The sequence below is a fragment of the Mesoplodon mirus genome, assembly GCF_964341445.2.
Source record: "Mesoplodon mirus genome assembly, chromosome: 2".
Lineage (NCBI taxonomy): Eukaryota > Metazoa > Chordata > Mammalia > Artiodactyla > Ziphiidae > Mesoplodon > Mesoplodon mirus.
This window is the reverse complement of record NC_138977.1, coordinates 56,707,945-56,728,590: the sequence shown is the minus strand read 5'-3', so window position 1 is coordinate 56,728,590 and position 20,646 is coordinate 56,707,945. Positions and strand designations below refer to the sequence as shown.

At 42.6% G+C, this 20,646-nt stretch overlaps 1 protein-coding gene across 5 annotated transcripts in view; it reads left to right on the top strand.

Annotated features, from left to right (window-relative positions):
- Positions 1-20,117, top strand: part of PBLD (phenazine biosynthesis like protein domain containing) — a 42,849-nt gene extending 22,732 nt beyond the window's left edge. For all 5 annotated transcript variants that reach the window (XM_082611451.1, XM_082611452.1, XM_082611453.1 and 2 more), the window contains exons 3-10: positions 9,430-9,529; positions 9,904-10,002; positions 11,786-11,895; positions 12,108-12,137; positions 14,807-14,895; positions 15,133-15,311; positions 17,639-17,701; positions 19,127-20,117. In XM_082611451.1, coding sequence (XP_082467577.1) covers positions 9,430-9,529; positions 9,904-10,002; positions 11,786-11,895; positions 12,108-12,137; positions 14,807-14,895; positions 15,133-15,311; positions 17,639-17,701; positions 19,127-19,239 — 783 coding nt within the window. In that variant the 3' untranslated portion in view covers positions 19,240-20,117. The remainder of the gene's footprint in view (positions 1-9,429; positions 9,530-9,903; positions 10,003-11,785; positions 11,896-12,107; positions 12,138-14,806; positions 14,896-15,132; positions 15,312-17,638; positions 17,702-19,126) is intronic.
- The last annotated feature ends 529 nt before the right edge of the window (positions 20,118-20,646 follow it).

The window sequence follows — 20,646 nt, the reverse complement described above, 5'->3', positions numbered from 1 at the left end:
GAGGCCCGTGTACCGCAAAAAAAAAAAAACAAAAAAAAAACCTCTTATTAAGTTGGGGCCTTTGAGTGCAAACATCAAGCTGGCTGCAGATTAAAATCACCTGAGATGCTTTAAAAATTCCTATGCCCAACCAATCACAATAGAACCTCTGGGGGTGGGACCCAAGCAGCACTGTTTTTTAAAGCTCCCCGGGTGATTCTAGTGTAAATCAAGGTGGAGAATGGCTGAGGTTTTATTGAGACAGGTGAATATTGTTAATTGAGTCTTTGGTATACTTATTTTCTCCATGAAATGGAGCAGCAAAATGGTGATCAAGAGTCCTCATCTTACATTGGGCTTCCCTGGTAGCACAGTGGTTAAGAATCCGCCTGCCAATGCGGGGACACGGGTTCGAGCCCTGCTCCGGGAAGATCCCACATGCCATGGAGCAACTAAGCCCCTGCACCACAGCTACTGAGACTGCGCTGTAGAGCCCACCTACCACAACTACTGAGCCCACGTGCCACAACTACCAAAGCCCCTGCGCCTAGAGCCCGTGCTCCGCAACAAGAGAAGACCCCACAAGAAGCCCACACACTGCAAAGGAGAGTAGCCCCCACTCGCTGCAACTAGAGAAAGCCCGCCCATAGCAACAAAGACCCAACGCAGCCAAAAATAAATAAGTAAATAAATAAAACAAAAGAAAACAAAGAGTCCTCATCTTACCTAGATGATGTATTCATCATGCAACCTTGCAGTTGGCATTTTCCAACCACAAGGTGCAGAAAGTAATAAAGTTAATAGGCTTTGTCAAGTAACATAAGAGCTTAGGAGTATTAGTGAGAGAATAACAGCCGGATTCTAAAACGTGAACTTTGTTTAGAAACAATATGGCAAACATAGCTTCACGTCAAGGACTTGTGAAATTGACTAAATCTGCTTGTCAAGAGTCTTAATATAGGTGCTTCCCTGGTGGCTCAGTGGTTAAGAATCCGCCTGCCAATGCAGAGGACACGGGTTCAAGCCCTGGTCCGGGAAGATCCAACATGCTGCGGAGCGACTAAGACTGTGTGCCACAACTACTGAGCCTGCACTCTGGAGCCCATGAGCCACAACTACGGAAGCCCATGCACCTGGAGCCTGTGCTCTGCAACAAGAGAAGCCACGGCAATGAGAAGCCTGAGCACCGCGACGAAGAACAGCCCCTGCTTGCCGCAACTAGAGAAAGCCCACGTGCAGCAACGAAGACCCAACGCAGCCAAAAATAAATTTAAATTTAAAAAAGAGTCTTAATATATTTGCCCCATGTCCCCATGTAATATTCCTGAAGAGTTGTGGAAAAGTTTTGAGTGATTTATGTTCTCAGTTTCACCAGATGACAAGAATCAGTATTATTCCTCAATTTACTCCTTTTTACCTCCAGTACAGTCACTAAACTCCAGACTTAAGATCTCTCTCTCTCCCCTCTCTATCTCTCCATTAAAATATATTTTGCAGGTTATTTATATATATGGAAAAGCTAGGAAATAAAAATTTAAACAAAAAACTTAGCATAGTTAAAAGCAATATGCTTTAGTACTGAAGGAAGGAAGAAAAAGAAGATGAAGTCTGTGATCCGTCTGGGGACGCTTTCTGAAGAGTCTCTCAATTCACTTCTGTGCCTTAGACCTGTGAGACCAGGCTAATTTGATGGCCTGTCAGGGACAACTGAATAGATATCTAAAGACTAGTTTGCTAGTTTTCTATCCTGTGGACACAAGAATCCTGCTCTCCTGGAGGCTAATTTAGCACTTTCCCCAATGCGCAATCAATAAAAATTAAAATGGAAGTATAAACTGTTGTTTCCACCCTTGGATTCTTTTACACATGGCTGGAGATAGTGGACACCTGAAACACGTAGAGAGGACACAAGTGAACTCAGGAAAATATCATAGACAGTTAAGTGCTAAACCTTATAATGCTGACCACAACTCAGTAGGTATTCAGCCTGTCATTACATAGTCTACAAATATTTGTTGACATCTACCGTGAGCCAGGCTCCAGGGTAGGGACGGGAGGTATAGAGATCAGTAAGTTTTCCTGTCCTTGAGGTGCTCAGAGTCTAGCAGGGGAAATATACTTTTAAACCTGATCATTATCCCATAGTTACCACAGAGGCTGAAAGACCAGGTACCGGGTACCATGGGGACTCATGCCAGATCCCATGGGGATGCAGAGATGGAACAACACTGGATTTTTATGGGGGAGAAAATGCTTCAGATTTTAAGTGCAGGGCTGCAAAGGAATATTCTTTTTTTTTTTTTTGCGGTACGCGGGCCTCTCACTTTTGTGGCCTCTCCTGTTGCAGAGCACAGGCTCCGGATGCGCAGGCTCAGTGGCCATGGCTCACGGGCCCAGCTGCTCCGCGGCATGTGGGATCTTCCCGGACCGGGGCACGAACCCGTGTCCCCTGCATCGGCAGGCGGACTCTCAACCACTGCGCCACCAGGGAAGCCCAGAAATATTCTTTTTCATTTTGTTTTGTTTAAAATTATTTAAAATTTGACTGAGATGAGACTAGCTAGAGAAAAACTTGGTGGACAGACTAAAGACTAGATAATTGTACTTTGAGCTTTTTGAATACTTGATAAGAGACTGCTGGAAGGAAAGGAAAAGATTCTGGGTAACAACATTCCCAGAGCTTCTAGAATATTCTAAAGTTTTGTTTCCCTTTCTAGACAAGTCCATTTTAAAAATTTTCACATGAACTTATAACACTGTACATTAGGTGAAAGCAAGAACAGATTAAGGGCTAAATGGAACATGAAACAGATACTTGAAAAAAAATTTTTAGTTAAAGAAAATCGATGGTTTTCTCAAATGCCTGACAATTTTACAATAAAACTGATGTAGAGACATGGAAAATGTATAGAAACAATATTTTAAAAAGTGAAATAGATACGTTACAATGACAGCGGTATAAAAACTATAGGAACTCCCGACCAACTATTGGAATAGGTCAGAAGGCTGTGGTAGTGAAAAGGGGTGGTACTTTGTTTATTTTTCTGTAAACCAACTTTACTGTTTAGTGAAAATAACATATCAACAGAGGTAGGGAGCCATATTTATTCTCCTTCATATCCTAACAAAGCCTTAAGGTTTTTGTTTTTGTTGTCATTTTGTGTGTGTGTATATGTATGTGTATGTATGTGTTTGTGTGTTTTTAGGGCAGGGCTTCTCAGTAGCAGTGTTATTGACATTTTGGACTGGAAAGTTCTTTATTGTGTGAGGCCGTCATGTAAAATGTTGGGCAGATCCTGGGCTTTGACCCACTAGATGACAGTAGTCTCTCCTCCTCCCCCAGACATGACCATCAAAAATTGCCCCCTCGGGGCTTCCCTGGTGGCGCAGTGGTTGAGAGTCCGCCTGCTGATGCAGGGGACACGGGTTCGTGCCCCGGTCCGGGAAGATCCCACATGCTGCGGAGCGGCTGGGCCCATGAGCCATGGCCGCTGAGCCTGTGTGTCCGGAGCCTGTGCTCCGCAGTGGGAGAGGCCACAGCAGTGAGAGGCCCGCGTACCGCAAAAAAAAAAAAAAAAATTGCCCCCAGTTGAAAACCATTGTTTCAGAAGATACCTTCTCTAAAGAGAGGCTTATTCTGGAGTTTTCCTGTTTAAATTATTCGTAAAAACAACTTCGTTGTGTGCCCCGTATATTTATTTATCCCGATTCAACTGGCCTTTACTGGCTGTCTACCATAAGCTGGACACTGTGCTAGGATTAAGTGTAATATTCATATATGTGTGTTTCTATTCTTTTAAACACTACTAATCATTTCCCGTGACAGCAAGGAGGATCGGCTTCACACTTTTTTTTTTAAGTTTTTATTGAGTCTGTTACAATATTGCTTCTGTTTTGTTTTGTCTTTTGGGCCCTGCCTGAGGCATGTGGGAATCTTAGCTCCCCAACCAGGGATTGAACCCGCACCCCCTGCTTTGGAAGGTGACCTCTTAACCACTGGTCCGCCGGGGAAGTCCCTGGCTTCACACTTTTAAAGAGGAATGCTTAATTTTAGTTCCTAAAGTACTTGCTGTTCTGGTTTTTCTGGTTAAATTTAGGGATGACCAAAAGCCCCTTTTACAGCTTGGTGGGTTATATATTTAAAGAAAAACAGGTGTATAGCAATGCTGTGTTCAATCCATGCTTTAACTCATGGGCAGTGGCCATTTCCAAACTTGCTGCCCTTCCTCAGAGAGAGGATCACTGGCTCAGCGTGACCACACTGGGTCAGAGGCTCCTGGGGTTTCTAGAGGGTTACAACCTCATTTCTCATTTTTATGCCCAGAAAAATGATGTAAAGTGCAGAGAAGATTCTTCTAGGACATTGAAGTGTTTTCCTTTGCCGAGTATTTGAGGGAAGAGAGCAACGCAAAGGAAGAGGAAATGTTAATGTGGGAATTTCTGCTTCCCAAGTATCCTCACTGGCTTCTAGAACATAACTCTCAGCTTTGAGGGCAGTGACTTCAGGCAAGTTCAGCCAGATACATACTGTGCTAATTTCTTTTCGTATATTATTTCATTTCACCCTCACAACCACTCTATGAGTAGGACTTATTATTATTATTATCCCCATTTTACAGATGAGAAAATGGAGGCAGAAGAAGCTTAAATGGCTAACTTCAGAATCCCACCCCAGGTCTGCCTGACTGCAGGGCCCATGCTTTTAACCCACTCTACTCAATACTAGACTAGATGTCTTCCCCTTTTATGTGCTCCCATGGCACCCCTTCCCAGTTGATAACATGCATCACTCTTGTTGTAATTCATTCAATGCCTGTCTCTCTCACTACTGTACATTCCATGAGATCTTAATCTATTCTGACTTGTTCCAACACACAAGGCCTAGCACATGGGAGGCACTAAATAGATATCTGTTGAGTGAAAGTGAAAATATTATAATCAGTGATATTATGGCAAAATCTCCTTCTAAGAGTTCTAGTTAGCCAACAGTTATTCATCCTTTGTTCTCATTGGTAGGGTGGGGTGGGCAGGGTATGCAAAGTGAGTATGTGCTTTGGGTTCTGTGATGGAGCTGGAGAGACTAAGCATCCATAAGATCCATTAGAAGCAACTGAAGATGGCCTGCAGTTTGAGTGCTGCATTGTGTGGACATAACTTTACAATCGGAAATCCAAGTGCCTCGAAAGGAATCTCCCATTCCTAGATGATTTAGAACTTTCTACATACAAGTGCTTTTCCGTTGCTGGAAGGAAAGCAGAGGGACAAATGAACAGAGCAGGACTGTCCTGTTTAGGCTGTCATATTTCTAAACTGCCACAAGGTGGGAGTATTTTAAAACTTTACTCTGATTTTCTGATCATTAATCTTTTGCGGGCCATACAGTGATGGAATCTCAGTGTCCCAACGCAGTACATTGGAAGACAGAAAAACAAACATGGCTCTAATTTTGCTGCTGGAAGCTTGACTTATGTGAAATTGGCAAGAGGAAATGGATATTAAAGCAAGAGAACTAACAGTTATCGGTTTGGTTTGAAACTATTATGTTACATTTAAAAATAAGCTTGTAGTGTAAAATGGAAACATCATTGGAACCAAAATTCAGTATTTTGAATGAACGTAGTCTCATTCTTTTTTTCCTAAAGCTCTCCAAGTTGGAGCAATATTAATGTTCTCATGATTCACCATTATTTTGATCTTTGGTTCCAGTGTAGAAATTTAGCCACATGTGGTGCACATTGAGGGCTGCTACTATCATACTTTCTACAATGTCTCTGGCCCCTCAGGCAAATAGCAGGTGCATTTCAGTGTTCTGGGGCAGAAATTGCACTTATAGAAATTCAAATTGTAATTGGTGAAATATACCAAAGCAGAGAAGATTAAAGAGTTGATGGTCAGTGAGGTGTGTGTTTTAGCTGATGTGCAAAAAAGCCCATTTGCAAAGGAATCTATTACCAATAGATGGTGAGCTTGGCTACAATGTGAAATGCTTTAATACTTTTAGAGACTCTGATCCTAAAGGTCACGGGAAGCAATAGACAAAGAAAGGAAGGACAAGGATAGGGAGTTTGGCCAGATCAGATACAGGAAGGACTGGCAGGCACTGCAGGTTCCTGCAGTCAAGGAGGCAAATCCAGGCTCTTCTTCATCAACCCTTCAATCACCTTTGAGGCCTGTGACTGCAGACTCAGCACTGGGGAATTAAATGGCTCTGAGTTTCTCTCAGGTGTTATATGCACAGGCAGGTGGGCCAGTTTCCATGGAGAACATTCAACAGGCCAGTGGCCTGTTGAGTTCACTTCTGAACATTGTTGCTTTGTTGGCCTCAGCAGCACCCAACCCCCTCCTCTACTCAGGTGGGACTTCTCACTCCCCAGGCCCACAGGTGCCCAGAGGTGTGACATGTGCTCGTTCCACTTCATTCCTACCATCCTAATTCTCTTTACCTTAGCTTACAGAATCCTAGAGTGTCAAAGATTTAACAGAAGGAGAAAGAAGTGAGGTCAAGTGATTTGCCCAAGAAGCGTCCCCAATACAAAGCTTTTTGCCCACATTTTCCTGTTCAACTCACCAAAATCTTCCCTTTTTCTACGTCCACATCAAGTCCTCACCTTTAAAGTCCTAGAGTACTTAATGTCAAAATCCATTGCTGATTTCTGTATGTATCTTGACTCCTCAACTGAGAGGCTCAGGCCCTTGACCACAGGACCATACCTTATACACCAGGGCTCCCCAGACTTTAATGTGCTCACGGATCACCTGGTTTCTGGTTAAGATGGAGATTCTGATCCAGAAGGTCTGGGGCAGGGCCTGAGACTCTCCATTTCTAACACATTCCCTTGGGAATGGTGCTGATGCTGGTGGCCTAGCATGGCACTCAGTGATTGATTCTGCTTGCAGGAGTCCATTTTATCTGATAGACATTGGTTTTCTTGCCTGCAGCCTGTTAAAGGGATAATAATAATTTCCTTGAAGCAGTGCAGTGTGGCAGGTTAAAGCACTGGCTTTGAACCACTCAAAAAGGTAATGTGGGCTTCCCTGGTGGCGCAGTGGTTGAGAGTCTGCCTGCTGATGCAGGGGACACGGGTTCATGCCCCGGTCTGGGAAGATCCCACATGCCATGGAGCGGCTGGGCCCGTGAGCCATGGCCGCTGAGCCTGCGCATCTGGAGCCTGTGCTCCGCAACGGGAGAGGCCACAACAGTGAGAGGCCCGCGTACCACACACACACAAAAAAGGTAATGTTTATCAAGTACTTACTATGCGTCAGGCACTGTGATGAGCACTTTATACGCATTATTGGATTCAATCTTTTGAAAGAAGAATGTTAAGTAAAAAACAAACAAAAACCCATTGTGTTATTTTTTTCCGAAAATAAGTATCTATTTCTTAAGTGATTTCTCTTTCTGTAGGACTACAGAGCCTCTACAGATTTTTAATACAGAGCTCCTTTAAGAAAACCTTAGTAAGTCTCCTGTTAGGATTTTTACATCAGCTGATATTTTAAAAATCATGACTGATTTTTCACAACTGCTGTTTTATGCCTTTTTTTCAATACAGAAACTTTAATAGGTAAACATATCTGTAATGTTATATGAGTATATGGAAAGTGTTTCAAAAGAATTTGAATCAACTAAAAGACAAGGGTGTTTAACTTGCATAACTCAGATAAGTGAATTATGAATTTATTAGAATTTATGAATTTATTATTTATGATTTATGAATTTATTTATTTATTTATATGAATTTATTAGAATAAAGTATAATTCTTATTTCTGGGTCTCAGGAGCTCAAGAATAGTAAGTTTTGCCAAAGCAAAAATGCATTTGTCTTGAGATTTCTTTTTTTTAAAATAAATTTTTATTGGAGTATAGTTAATGTCTTGAGATTTCTTTAGAATTCAAAATCTAAGTAGTGATCATTTTGTTGATTAAAAAATTGCTTTTCATTCTCAAAAAGAAAATTCATGCTTCAGCAAATTTTTTCCCCTTGAGTTAAGAGGAATGTGTGTATGCATGTGTATGCATGTCTATGTATGTATGTGTCTTCACAATAACCCTTTGACCTAAGTACTGTTATTCCCACTTTAAAGGCATAGAAGCAGAGGCTCCAGGAGGTGAAATGACTTGCCCACTCTTGCACTGTTTCTAGGAGCTGACCCAGGATACAAATCCAATTATGTCTGTTTCCAAAGCTCACTTTATTTTTTATTTTTTTTTTTTTTGCATTCACTTTATTTTTTTATTTTTTTGCTTTATAACAAATTTAATCAGTTATACATATACATATGTTTCCATATCCCCTCCCTTTTGCGTCTCCCTCCCACCCTCCCTATCCCACCCCTCCAGGCGGTCACAAAGTACCGAGCCAAAGCTCACTTTAAAAAAATTGTTTTATCTTGGCTGGTCCGAAGGTAGTGAGTTATCTCAATTGATTGTTCTCAGTCAGTTACAGATCGAACTCCTCGTTCTACTCTTTCCCCCCTTCTCACTACTGCACTTGACTAGTCTTAAAAAAAAAAAAAAAAAAAAAAAAAAAAAAAAAAAAATTGTTTTATCTTGAAAAATTAAAAAACTTAAGAAAAATTTCAAGAATGAACATCTCTATACTTTTCCTCTAGATTCACTGGTTCTTACCATTTGCAAAGCCCACATTCATAATCACTCTACCATTTATTAGATGTATTGTGTTCTTAGGATATCACACAAGCTTTCTGTGTTTAAGTTGTTTATCTGTAAGTGGATAAAAATATCTATATTGAGGGTTTTTAAAATGAAGGTTAACTGGATAATTGTTCTCTTAGCAAATATTTATTCTCCTTCCATCCCAGGGTGAAGAAAAGCATTGTTCTAAATCAGGACAAAGCAAAGTAGCACCGTTGGTGCTCTCATAGAGCCAGAGCCAGAGGTGGGGGGAACAGACATTAAAAGGACATAGCAAGTAATTTCAGGTGGTCTAAGCACTGGGGAAGAGACAGAGTAGCCTGGAAGGCTTTCTGGAGGAGGTGACCTCTGGCCTGAGGCCTGACTCATGAAAGGGAGTGAACTGTGCGTAAATGGGGGCAGAATGGTCCAGCCTGCTCAGAGTGGGCACCTAACATCTCTTCATCCAACAGGAAAGAGAGATTGTGGAGTTTCCATTTGCAGAAATTATTTTTAGAAGAGAACACATGCTCTCAGACAGACTAGATAATAATCTGACAAAGGATAGCCCAGACCGGTAGGTTTTTATAATCTGTTCTAGCTTTTAACCTCCACAGCTCTTTCACATGGTTGCATGCATGGATTTCTGAAAAACCATCTTTATAAAAGTGCCTTGAATTCCTTGGCGATTATTTCCTTTTAGGCATATAAATTTTAATATTAATAAACTGTTATTTACTAGTGGCAGTTGCTATCCAAGGAAGTCAGATTTTTGTTTCTGGAGTCTCAATAACCTTTTGTTTCTAATTTAGAAATTGGATGAAGACATGCACCAAAAAATTGCAAAGGAAATGAATCTCTCTGAAACTGCTTTTATCCAAAAACTACACCCAACTGACAACTTTACACAAAGTAAATACGCTTTTTTTTTTTTTTTTTTTTTAACCATTCCTGAATGGCACAAGAAGCTGCTTTTCCAGTGGGGGAATGATAGTTAAGGGAAATGTCCATTTACTATTTGCATGCAGATAGGAGGGAGAGGGGTAGCTTCTAATCTGGTTTTCATTTCATCTGGGGGAGCAGGTGTTGGTGAATTTGAGTGTTTCAGCTCCAGATCTAGCACTGGGGGGCCCTAGGAGTCTTGCCTAGACTTTGCTCCTCCTTTCACATGTTTCAGTGATGAATCATGCTAATGAAATATTTAGAAAAGAATAAGAAAATGAAAAGTTCATGACCCCCTTGTATGGGAATGATCTCGTCTCTCTTTGGTTTTTTCTCCTCTGAAGGTTTCTGCTTTGGATTAAGGTGGTTTACACCAGTGAGTGAGGTTCCTCTCTGTGGCCACGCTACCCTGGCTTCTGCAGCTGTGCTGTTTCACAAAATAAGTAACGTGATTTTCTTTTATGAACTTACCATTTAGCAAATAGCAAATATTTTTTAAAACTCTCACACATTCTTTCCTATGAACTAAAGTGACTGGTATAGAGACACTGCAAAGTTTATTTCATGCGATTTTTTATGCAGAAACAAAAACAACAAGCTTCTCTAACACTTTGATCTTTCAGAGTATGTACCATGCATGTTGGAAAGCCATGGTCATTGTTTCCTGGAATGCCATTTTCTTCTAAATAGGAGCTCTCTGGTCTCTGTGACAGACAGGAGCAGAGCTTGCAAGGCAGAATAGTTGTCTAACATGATCTGATATTGGGGAAACAAAAGACATAACTTTGCCCCGAATGTGTCCCCACCCACATTGAAATTCATTTCACAATAGGAGCTTTTTTACTCTGAACTTTAAATATTAATGAGCCCCAGCTGTATACATTTACCCTGTGAAGAGAGGATGCAGCACCTTAATCCTACCTGTTTCCATCTCAGCTACACTTAGTATAATAGATAAAGATCAGGGCTTTGTGGGAATGGGGCAGAGTGATGCCTGGAAATGTCCTAAAAGTGAAGATGGAAGCAGCCATGAATAAGTGTAGACAACAAACAGAAAGTTAAACAAGGAAATAAACAGGATGATACGACAGAGGGGTAACTGTGGAGAGTAGGGTGTTGGAAAAAGAAGTTCTCTGGGGGAGCAACTTAGGTGGGGATGATAAGGGAAGGTGTTAATAGGTCAGGTTTGCCCAGAAAGCAGACTCTGAGACACACTGGCATGCCAGAAGAATTGGGGGCAGTGTTCTTGAGATCAGTATTGTTAAGGGAGTAAAGAAAGCAGAATTGAACACAGGGAGAAGTTGAACTGCAAAGTGGTAGCACCAAAGAAAGGCCTGATAGGCCTCCACAGGGTGGGCCTCAGGTTCGATGAGAAAACGCTTTGTAAATAATGATGTCTTACACCAGTTATAATGAGAAGAATTAAACTTTGGGTTTCAGAATGTAAATTTAATTTTGTGAAAGTTAATCAGCAGTGCTGAATTTTCTCACCTTTGAGATACGGTTAAGCATTACAGAAATATTAGGGAAGAGAAAAGAATTAAGTCACAAATCTTTGTTTTCACTAAAAATGTTACCCACACTGAGGTAAGTGGCCCAAGTTGTATCAGTAACATGAAGGGATATTATATCAGGTTTGGTGATCTAATCTTTAAATCAAGATTTTATGTATAGTTTGGTTTGTTTATGGTAAGCTTGATTTGTTCATCTCAGACTGTTGTACATAACCTGTATGTTCTATTTGTCATCCCTTTGGCTTATCTTAAACTAGTAGAGTTTATAACTCTATAGTATTATAGGGGGATAGTTAAAAATCTGCATTAGAAAACATTATAGCATCCCTATGAGCTATGTTTAATTATTACCCCCAATTTATTGGTAAAATGAAATTAGTATAGTTTTAATTATTACCCCATTTTATTAATGAGGAAATTGAGGTTTAAGGAGATTAAATAATTTTTTCAAGGGCACAGCATGATGTCAAGTCCAATCAGTTATGTTCTTGGTTCTCAAGTTAGAATCCAGTGAGAGTTTTCTCCACTTAGGACCCCAGTAACCCAAACCTGGGACCCCTTTACTGGAAAGGACAACACTGCCAGAGAATCTAAGACTACATAACAGTGATCAAAACAGACATGCAACTATATAACAATGTTTATTTTCCTATTTCTTGATTCCTTTCAAAAAGTTTTCTAGTTGACAAAATAGAATTCTTTTTTTGGTCAGAAAACATGAATAGCACCCTAACCTTTGTCACTCTGAGTGGGGAACTAAAGGCCAGAAGAGAAGAGGATGGTATTGTCCTGGACCTGCCTCTTTATCCAGCCCATCCCCAGGTCAGCTCTTTTTAATTTTTTTTTTCTTTTGGCCGCCCTGCACGGCTTATGGGATCTTAGGTCCCCGACCAGGGATTGAACCAGGCCCTCGGCAGTGAGAGCATGGAGTCCTAACCACTGGACTGCCAGGGAATTCCCAGCTCTTTTTAATTATTGCCGTAAACTGACAGCTTTCCTGTTTTACAGTAGTTTTGTCTTTTTTCCCAATCTAGGACTTCCGTGAAGTGGAGGAATTGATAAAGGTTGGTGAAAAGAATCAAACCTGAGCCGTGTGATATGATCATCTTTTATCGTTTGAACAAAGATTTGGTACTATTTGATCTCAACAGATAGGCCTTCTACCAGTACAAGTGTTCCATTCTAAGCTTGGTTGAATACTGCACTGTGCATTTGAGATTTGAATTTAATATTGAATCTAGGGACTTCCCTGGTGGTCCAGTGGTAAAGAATCCACCTTACAATGCAGGGGATGGGTGTTTGATTCCTGGTTAGGGAACAAAGATCCCACATGCCTTGGGGCAACTAAGCCCATGCACCTCAACGATAGAGCCATCGTGCACAAACTACAGACCCTGAGAGCCACAACTAGAGAGAGAAGACCCACACGCCACAACTAGAGAGAAGTGCGTGTGCCACAACTAGAGATAAGCCCTTGCGCCACAACAAAGACCCGACAGCCAGAAAAAAAAAAAAAAGAAAAATAATATTGAATCTATTTAGTGAGAAGGTTGACCAGTTTTCCCTGACTCTTCATTATCCGATTAGCCTCCATGGAAAGGTGGGGAAGGGGAGACTGTCGTGTGGCAGGCTGAGAGTGAAAAGAAAGAGTGGAAATTGCCTGGCAGCTGTTGGTGTCCTGATGTCTTTAGTAGAGAATACGCCTGAGATGACAGGGCTGTGCTTTGATGGAAGAGAGCAGGAAAGCATGGGAACCTCAATAGAAAAGACAAGATACATAGACTGGCCTCCTCAAGGGTCTGTGTGGGGATGGGGCTTGATGATGACGATGATGACAATGAACATTTTTGAGTCTCCCCTGTGCAGTGCCACGCACTAAGTGATTTTTCATTTTTTTATTTATTTTTTTTGCGGTACACGGGCCTCTCACTGTTGTGGTCTCTCCCGCTGCGGAGCACAGGCTCCAGACGCGCAGGCTCAGCGGCCATGGCTCACGGGCCCAGCTGCTCCGTGGCATGTGGGATCCTCCCAGACTGGGGCACGAACCCGCGTCCCCTGCATCGGCAGGCGGACTGTCAACCACTGTGCCACCAGGGAAGCCCTAAGTGTTTTAATGTATTATCTGATTTAATTCTCACTGCCACCCAGTGCAGCAGGCACTACAGTTGTCTCCCAGAGATTCCAGAAGGCCAGAACAGCCTTGGATGGCCAGGTGCTTAGTTTGTAGAGCAGGAAGGGCCCAGGTCAGGACCAGGCCAAGGGCAGCCATGAGAAAAAATGATTCTGTAAAATGGCATATTATGGTATTTCTCAGTGAATTTTCAACTCAGCATTTATAATCTCTTTAGTGTTTTGCTTTAAGTTTTCAGAGTATAAGCAAGTATCATGGATTCTGATTTTACCCTCAGCTCTACCTATGGCTTGGGTTTTGGGAGACAAGCCAAATTCATAAATGAACTACTTTAAACATATTGGCAAGAAAATGGAAAATATTCACAGTGCTAGACCTTGTTCATGGTAGAAAGAGCTTAACCTGATCTCTCTAAGCCTCAGGATCGGCATTTGTAAAATGAGGATGATGAAGGGTTATTTATTGTGAGTATTGTCATTTCGTGTTCCTAGAAACTGGCAATAAGATTCTCAGCTGAGAATTAAACTTTCAAATTGACATAAGAATCCATGCAGAGAAGGGCTGGATGACCCTTCAGAGAGACTGAGAGGTCCCGGAGAGCAGATGGGATCGGGCTGTAGGCGTTCCCATTTCTGGGTGGGGGGAACGTTGGTCAGCAGTGGTCACAGAGGCAGACATTCCAGGCATCACCCATGGCAGAGGGAGTCTTGGCCATAGGACCTAGAACACCTCAGTCCCTAAAGAAGATTAGAGAACCTGAAGCCACCTAGTGACAACCAGACAACTACCGTGTAACTCTTGTCTGTTTTGAAGGCAGCTGGTGGTGGTGCCACAGGATGACTCAGAGGGGCTTTTGTCCTCTCATAATCTCCCTCAACACCCCAAGCCAGCAAAGACAAGACAAACATACAGTGTCTTGGATATGAGTGAGGCTATGTGCAGCCCGGTAAAGGGTGAATCAAGGTATCTCTAGAAAATGTTGCTACGTTCTTGGTCTGTAGCATACAGTCTGCGTGAGAACAGCGAGCTTGCCAAGCAGAGCAGCACTGAGACAAGTGCCCTCGTCCCCACTTCCAGTCAGACTGCTGGCCCTGAGTCCTTCCCATGTGGAAGCTTCTAGTTACTGCTACAGGAACTCCACATATTATTTCACTTAATCCTCACAACAACTCCAAGAGGCAGGCATGAAGCCCCCACCTCTACAGATAGTAGACAGTAGTACTTCAGAACTTTGACTCCAGGGCCCCTCAGACCTGGGTCAAGGGGTGTGTGTGTGTGTGTGACCTTGGGCCTCTCTGAATCTTCTTATCTGTGGGGAAAATACCCACTTGAAGGAGTTGTGTGTTGAGGCACGTAGTAACACGTGTGAACAATGCCTATCTTTGGCTAAACTCAGAGGGTAAACTCAACCGTCATCAAGGTCTCTGGCTGCCAGGAAACTGGCCTTCTTGAGCAATACCTTGAGTCCTGAAACTGACCTGAAACTCCTGGGATTGGAGATGTTGGGTGTGCCAGGCACAGAGCAGACGCTCATGGGAGGTTGCTCTCCAAACATGGGTCAAATTCATAAATTCCTGAGGAGGTTTTGGTCTGTCTCCATAGACTGCCATAGGTGACACACTGGTTCAGGACATCCGCTATTCCCCAGATACCCGAAAGCTCCTGGTCCGGCTCAGTGATACTTACAACAGGTAAACAAGATTTTTGGCTTCGTCAGCACCCTGGGGAAGACCGAGCACCCAGATTTATAGCTCTGGCTTGGTCTGGCTGTGCCATGTTCCGTCAAACCATGATTTACACAGCCAGAGAGTTTTGTTTCCCTCCTGGTGAGCCATTTGGCAAGCTGCATCCTGGCCTGCTTTACAGAGTGTGGGTAGTGGGTAGTCTATTGAATGGCTTTGTCCTGATCCACCCCGTTTATGAACAAGGTCATTTCTGGAGAGCCTGAAAGTGAACACACAGAATCTGCCGCAAGTGGAAAACACGGGGAAGGTGAAAGGACTCATTCTCACCATCAAGGGAGAGCCTGATGGGCAGACTCAAGCGTTTGACTTTTACTCCAGATATTTCGCTCCATGGTTTGGTTTGGCTGAAGACCCCGTAACAGGTACTTTTGACTTGAGTCCTGAAGAGGGCTAAACTGTGGGGAGGGAGGAGGATAACAAGTAGCTGTTTATGTGCCCTCCACGTGACCTTTCAGGTTGTTTGGTTTTTGAGCTGCCTTTGTTTCCCTACCTCCCCCTCCCCCATCCCTTCACTGAAGTCTCATGTGAAAAACACAGAGTTAAGGAGACAGTCTAGCAGGATTAAACTAGTGTCAGACAGCCTGGGTTTGCATCCTAGCTTCTTAGCCGTTGACCTTGGGCAAATGACTTAACATTTTTTTTTAGATTTTTTTTGATGTGGACCATTTTTTAAAAAGTCTTTATTGAATTTGTTACAATATTGCTTCGATTTTTATGTTTTGGAGTTTTTTTTTTTTTTTCTGGCCGCGAGGCCTGTGGGATCTTAGCTCCTCGACCAGGGATTGAACCCACACCCCCTACACCGGAAGGCAAAGTCTGAACCCCTGGACCACCAGGGAAGTCCCTGACTTAACTTTTTAAAGCTTTTGTTCCATGGCTATAAAATATGGATAATACCTCATAGGTTATGTAAACACAATGCATGTTAAGTGCTCAGCACAGTGCCTGGCACATGGTAAGTGCCCAATAGCTATTAGGTATTTTAATAATAACAACAAAACTGGCTCCCTGAGCCAACACTTCTAGAGCTGCCATTTGCAAAATCCAGTGGCCAATGTCCACTACATTCCCAAAGCCTTTTTTCCTTTTCAGTGACCAGCCTGCATGATCATTGATCTAGATAAGAATTGGTTTTTGAAGAATCAAGCCCTGGACTGCTGGTGGGAAATTGGGACAGGCATAGTGGTTTTGTTTTTTCCTCCCCTCCTCATTTCCCTGACCTGCCCACAAAGTGGGTGGGGTGGGTTCAGGAACGTGGGTATTCAGGATCTTCTACCAGACAGAAGCAGAGGGATGAAATCAAAGATGGGCAAAAATATGAAGCCTCGTACTTTCATCCTCCTTGAGAAGAATGGGCTGAGCCGCAAAAGGGGGGATGCAGGATGGAGGAGGCTGGTGGATGGGATAGTGGCCAGGGTAAAAGGAGGCTGAGCAGAGACTGTGAGCCTCCTGTTCTGGTCAGATGGCAGGGGCTGGGATGGTTTCAGGGCCTTGACTTAGTTATTCTGAGGAACAAAATATGTGAAATTCAAAGCTCAGCAAGCAAGCAAGCACTTTTAAAGACTCAGGAAAATGCCCAGCGGCTGTTGGTCCAACTCAACCCTCCCCAATAGAAAAGAAGTTCTGAGTGGACTTACACTTGCACAGCTGCTTCCCAAAGATTTTAATTACTACAGAGGGCAAGTTTTTCCCCCTGTAATAATGCTTTTCTAGAGTGGGAAGGGCAGCGATGACCAACCATTTCAGTTTGCTTGAGACTGAAGGACTTCTCAGCATACAGGATCTTCAGTTCTAAAACCAGGACAGTCTCAGGCATACTGGGATGCTTGGGCACCCTATGTGGACCTCCCATAACATTAGTAAGTTTTCCTGAAGGAGAGACCTTTTCCAAACCATTTTTTTTTCTCCCAAAGACTTTTCTGTCAGTTATTACTTTACATTTTGTTTCTTCATTTTATTTATTTATTTATTTTTGCGGCACACGGGCCTCTCACTGTTGTGGCCTCTCCCATTGCGGAGCACAGGCTCTGGACACGCAGGCTCAGCGGCCATGGCCCACGGGCCCAGCCGCTCCGCGGCATGTGGGATCTTCCCAGACCGGGGCACGAACCCGTGTCCCCTGCATCAGCAGGCGGACTCTCAACCACTGCGCCACCAGGGAAGCCCTGTTTCTTCATTTTAATATCTATTCTCTGATCTAAACCTAGGGCACAATCATATGAAAAAATACCTCACTAAAAGAAAGTTCTTCTGGCACCGAAAACCTGTGAATGCTGACTTGGTGGGAAATATAGCCTTTTGTCAGAATTCCACCTTTTCTTTCATGTTTGTCCTAAGAGGAAGGAGATATTTTTCCCTTGAAAGATGTAGGCAGATTTATGTGAAGACCTTGATTCTACCATGGGCTGACAATGAACTGGTAGACAAGACAAGAATTAAAACCTACAGTTTAGTTCAGCTTTCAGAAAGTATAAGACAGCGGATACATCGTTTGGAGGAGTTAGCCGTAAATTCTATGTCTTCCTTTCTATTTCCATCCTTAATTCCACACTTGGCTTTGGCCACGGCCAACATAATGACTAAGTCATCTAAGGTTTAGTCAAAGTGAATAGTTGATTGTTTATGAACTTAGCACAGAGTTGCCCCTGTTTTCTTTGGTATTGTACCATAACTTTTCACTTCTTTTAAGGGTCTGCACATACTGTTCTCAGCAGCTACTGGTCCCAGCAACTGGGGAAGAAAGCCATGCACGGTAGGACAGTTCTTTTTCAAATTTTAAAAAATTTGATTAACTTGAAGCTAGTATCTCTTCTCATATGTACTATCCACTTGAATATGTAATAAAATGTTAACTATCACCCACGTGAAAACGAGAGGTTTCAAATTCCTTCCCCCTGAACCTTCTACTCAAAACATCCTCCACCCCAAACATCTTCCACCTCTGTCTCTCCCAACACAAGGGCACACTTCTAATACAGTAAGTACCCAATAAATGTTTGTCGAATAAAGTTAACTAGCTGTGTAACTTTGGCCCAGAAAGGTTATTTATAATGTGACAAGTTGAGACTGGATGATTACCAAGGTTCCTTACTGCCATTGCTAGTTATGAGATTAAATCAAACAAACCGCTTTGGAACCAAGTCTCCTAGTGATTTACATGTTGCCTGAGGCAGAGATAATAAATGGCAGCCAGTGGAATTTACACAGCTAGTACTACGTAGCTAGTTGTATGTGGTACCGGCTACACAATCAAAGTAGGAGTTTGACTTTCAAGGATGGAGGTTCTTACTTAGTGGGATGGTTAAGCCTCTGTGACCCTGATTTGGGAATAGCACGGTGGCTGTTCTCTTTCTTTGGTGAGCCTAATTACTCCCCTAAACTTAGGAAGCCTGAGGCTGTGCCTCATGGTTGCCTGACAAGTGTGGTTGCTTGCTAGCCGCAATGAGTAAAGAACTCCCTTTGCCTATTCAGACCTCGGAAGGTGGGGCCTTTTCAGAAGGGCCAAGAGCACCCCTCTTTATCTTCTTAGACTTTTAGTCCTAGCCTCTGTCTTTTCACATGTGCTTGCCTTCTCCTAGACAGAGCCAGGGAGGATGCTATATGGGCAGGGTATGTCTGGGGCATTACAGGAAGTAATAGAGGAAGTGGCTCAGAAAGCGAAGCTGTAGAGCTGTGTATTTTGTGGGTCAAATTGCGTCTGTGGTCTCAGTCCTCAGGAGAATGGGGTGGGCTGGGCAATACCATGCACAGATGAAGGAATGCATTCTATTTTAAAAAAATTTTAAGATTAATTGATTTTTATTAAGGTAACATTGATTTATAACATTATATAAGTTTCACATGTACATTGTATTCCTGCTTCTATATATACCCTACAACGTGCTCACCACCAAAAATTTATTTTCCATCTTTCACCGTACAGTTGATCCCCTTTACCCATTTTGATCTCCCTGCCCCTCCCTGACCCTTTGCCTCTGGCAACCACCCTCTGTTCTCTGTGTCTATGTATTTGTGTTTGGTTTGTTCATTTATTTTGTTTTTGTTTGTTTGAAGGAATGTGTTCTTTAAACTGACCGGGGAGGATTCTAGAGCTTGTAATACATGGTCTCTCACTATGTCCTGTTAATTAAAAAGGGTGAAAATGATCTTAATTTGTGACTTGTTTTGTTTTCTTTAGCCTTTCAGTGTTCCAGCCGGGGAGGAGAATTGAAGATTTCCCTGCGTCCTGATGGACGAGTTGACATCAAGGGAGGTGCTGCTCTTGTTTTAGAGGGCACGCTGACGGCCTAGATGCGCTTGTGCGCGACGCTGCAATCTTGATTTACTAAGTATTTTCCACGTAGAAAGAAATGTAAAGGGCTGCTTTGAATAAAGTTTGCACAGTAGTCTACTTAATCCTCACCTTAGACATAGAACAGCAAAGACATATTAATGGAAAGTTAATAATGCTTCCTGACTAATTAACGAATGGAGTTTTGGCTCTACCTGTGAGTATATTTGAAATGTAAGTAAACAATAACGAAGAATAATCTTGTCACCTTTGATTATGAGCACCAATCACAAAATGAGGAACAAATTTATGAGGAGCAAGATCAAACCATTTAAACTTCGGTGTGAGTACCAGATAGACTATTTTGCAGCCATTGAAATGACCCAATAACTGTGAGGAAATATAAAAAAAAAATTCATGATACAATACCAAGAAAGAAAATCACAGTAGAGTATAAACTGTTAGCGATGTTATGCTGTGTCTGTGGAGAAAACGAATTTATATGGACAAAGATGGATCACGAAGATAGAAAAGTGAAAAGAGTTCACGCGTGGAGGGTAAGATTGGAGTAATTTTAATGTACCTAAAAAGTTATTTTCTTCATTGGAACACACTCATGTTTAATAACTAAAAATCAGGACATGTAACTAAATAACTAAAAAGCCCAGAAATTTTTAAAAATGTATGTGTGATAGAGTGGTAGTAAATTTAAACACGAAAAGTAATATCTTGCCTCTTTCCAAGTTCTTTTTGGGGTGGGAATTCCCCTTGCTGTGGCTCCCATGTATTCTGCAAGTTAGGTGCCCAGCTGGGATCTGAATTCCCAGCCCATGTGTCAGATCTACTGCTCAGCAATCTGACATGGTTGGTAAAAAGCAATTTGCTGTCTCCTGTGTATAAGACACCGGGCTAGAAGCTGGTGGGGTGGAGAGCTGGGGGCCAGACTGCAAAGGAGATTAGAGGGGAAGCTTATAGAGCTCTCAAGGGACTCTAACTGGGAAAACCAGGCTCATCCTTTCATGAAAAGATAATGAGCACTTGCACTGGTCTGTGATTAGGGTCTACATATGGCAGACGCTGAATGCTATGGCGTAGTCTGGGGAGTGTTGAAGGACAGGGCTTCGAAAGACTGGGGCATGAGCAAGGCTTCAGAGATGAATGCACATGGCATGTCTGGGTTTTGTCTAGAGCCTCTACATCTTGAAAGTAGTTAGGTTCTATGGGGGCTGAGAGAAATAAAAGAAAGTACTTATTAAACTTACAATCCAGTTGAAGGATAGATAAATAATACTGTAAGCTGTTTTTTTGTTGTTGTTGTTGTTGTTGTTTTTTGCGGTACGCGGGCCTCTCACTGTTGTGGCCTTTCCCGTTGCGGAGCACAGGCTCCGGACGCGCAGGCTCAGTGGTCATGGCTCACGGGACCAGCC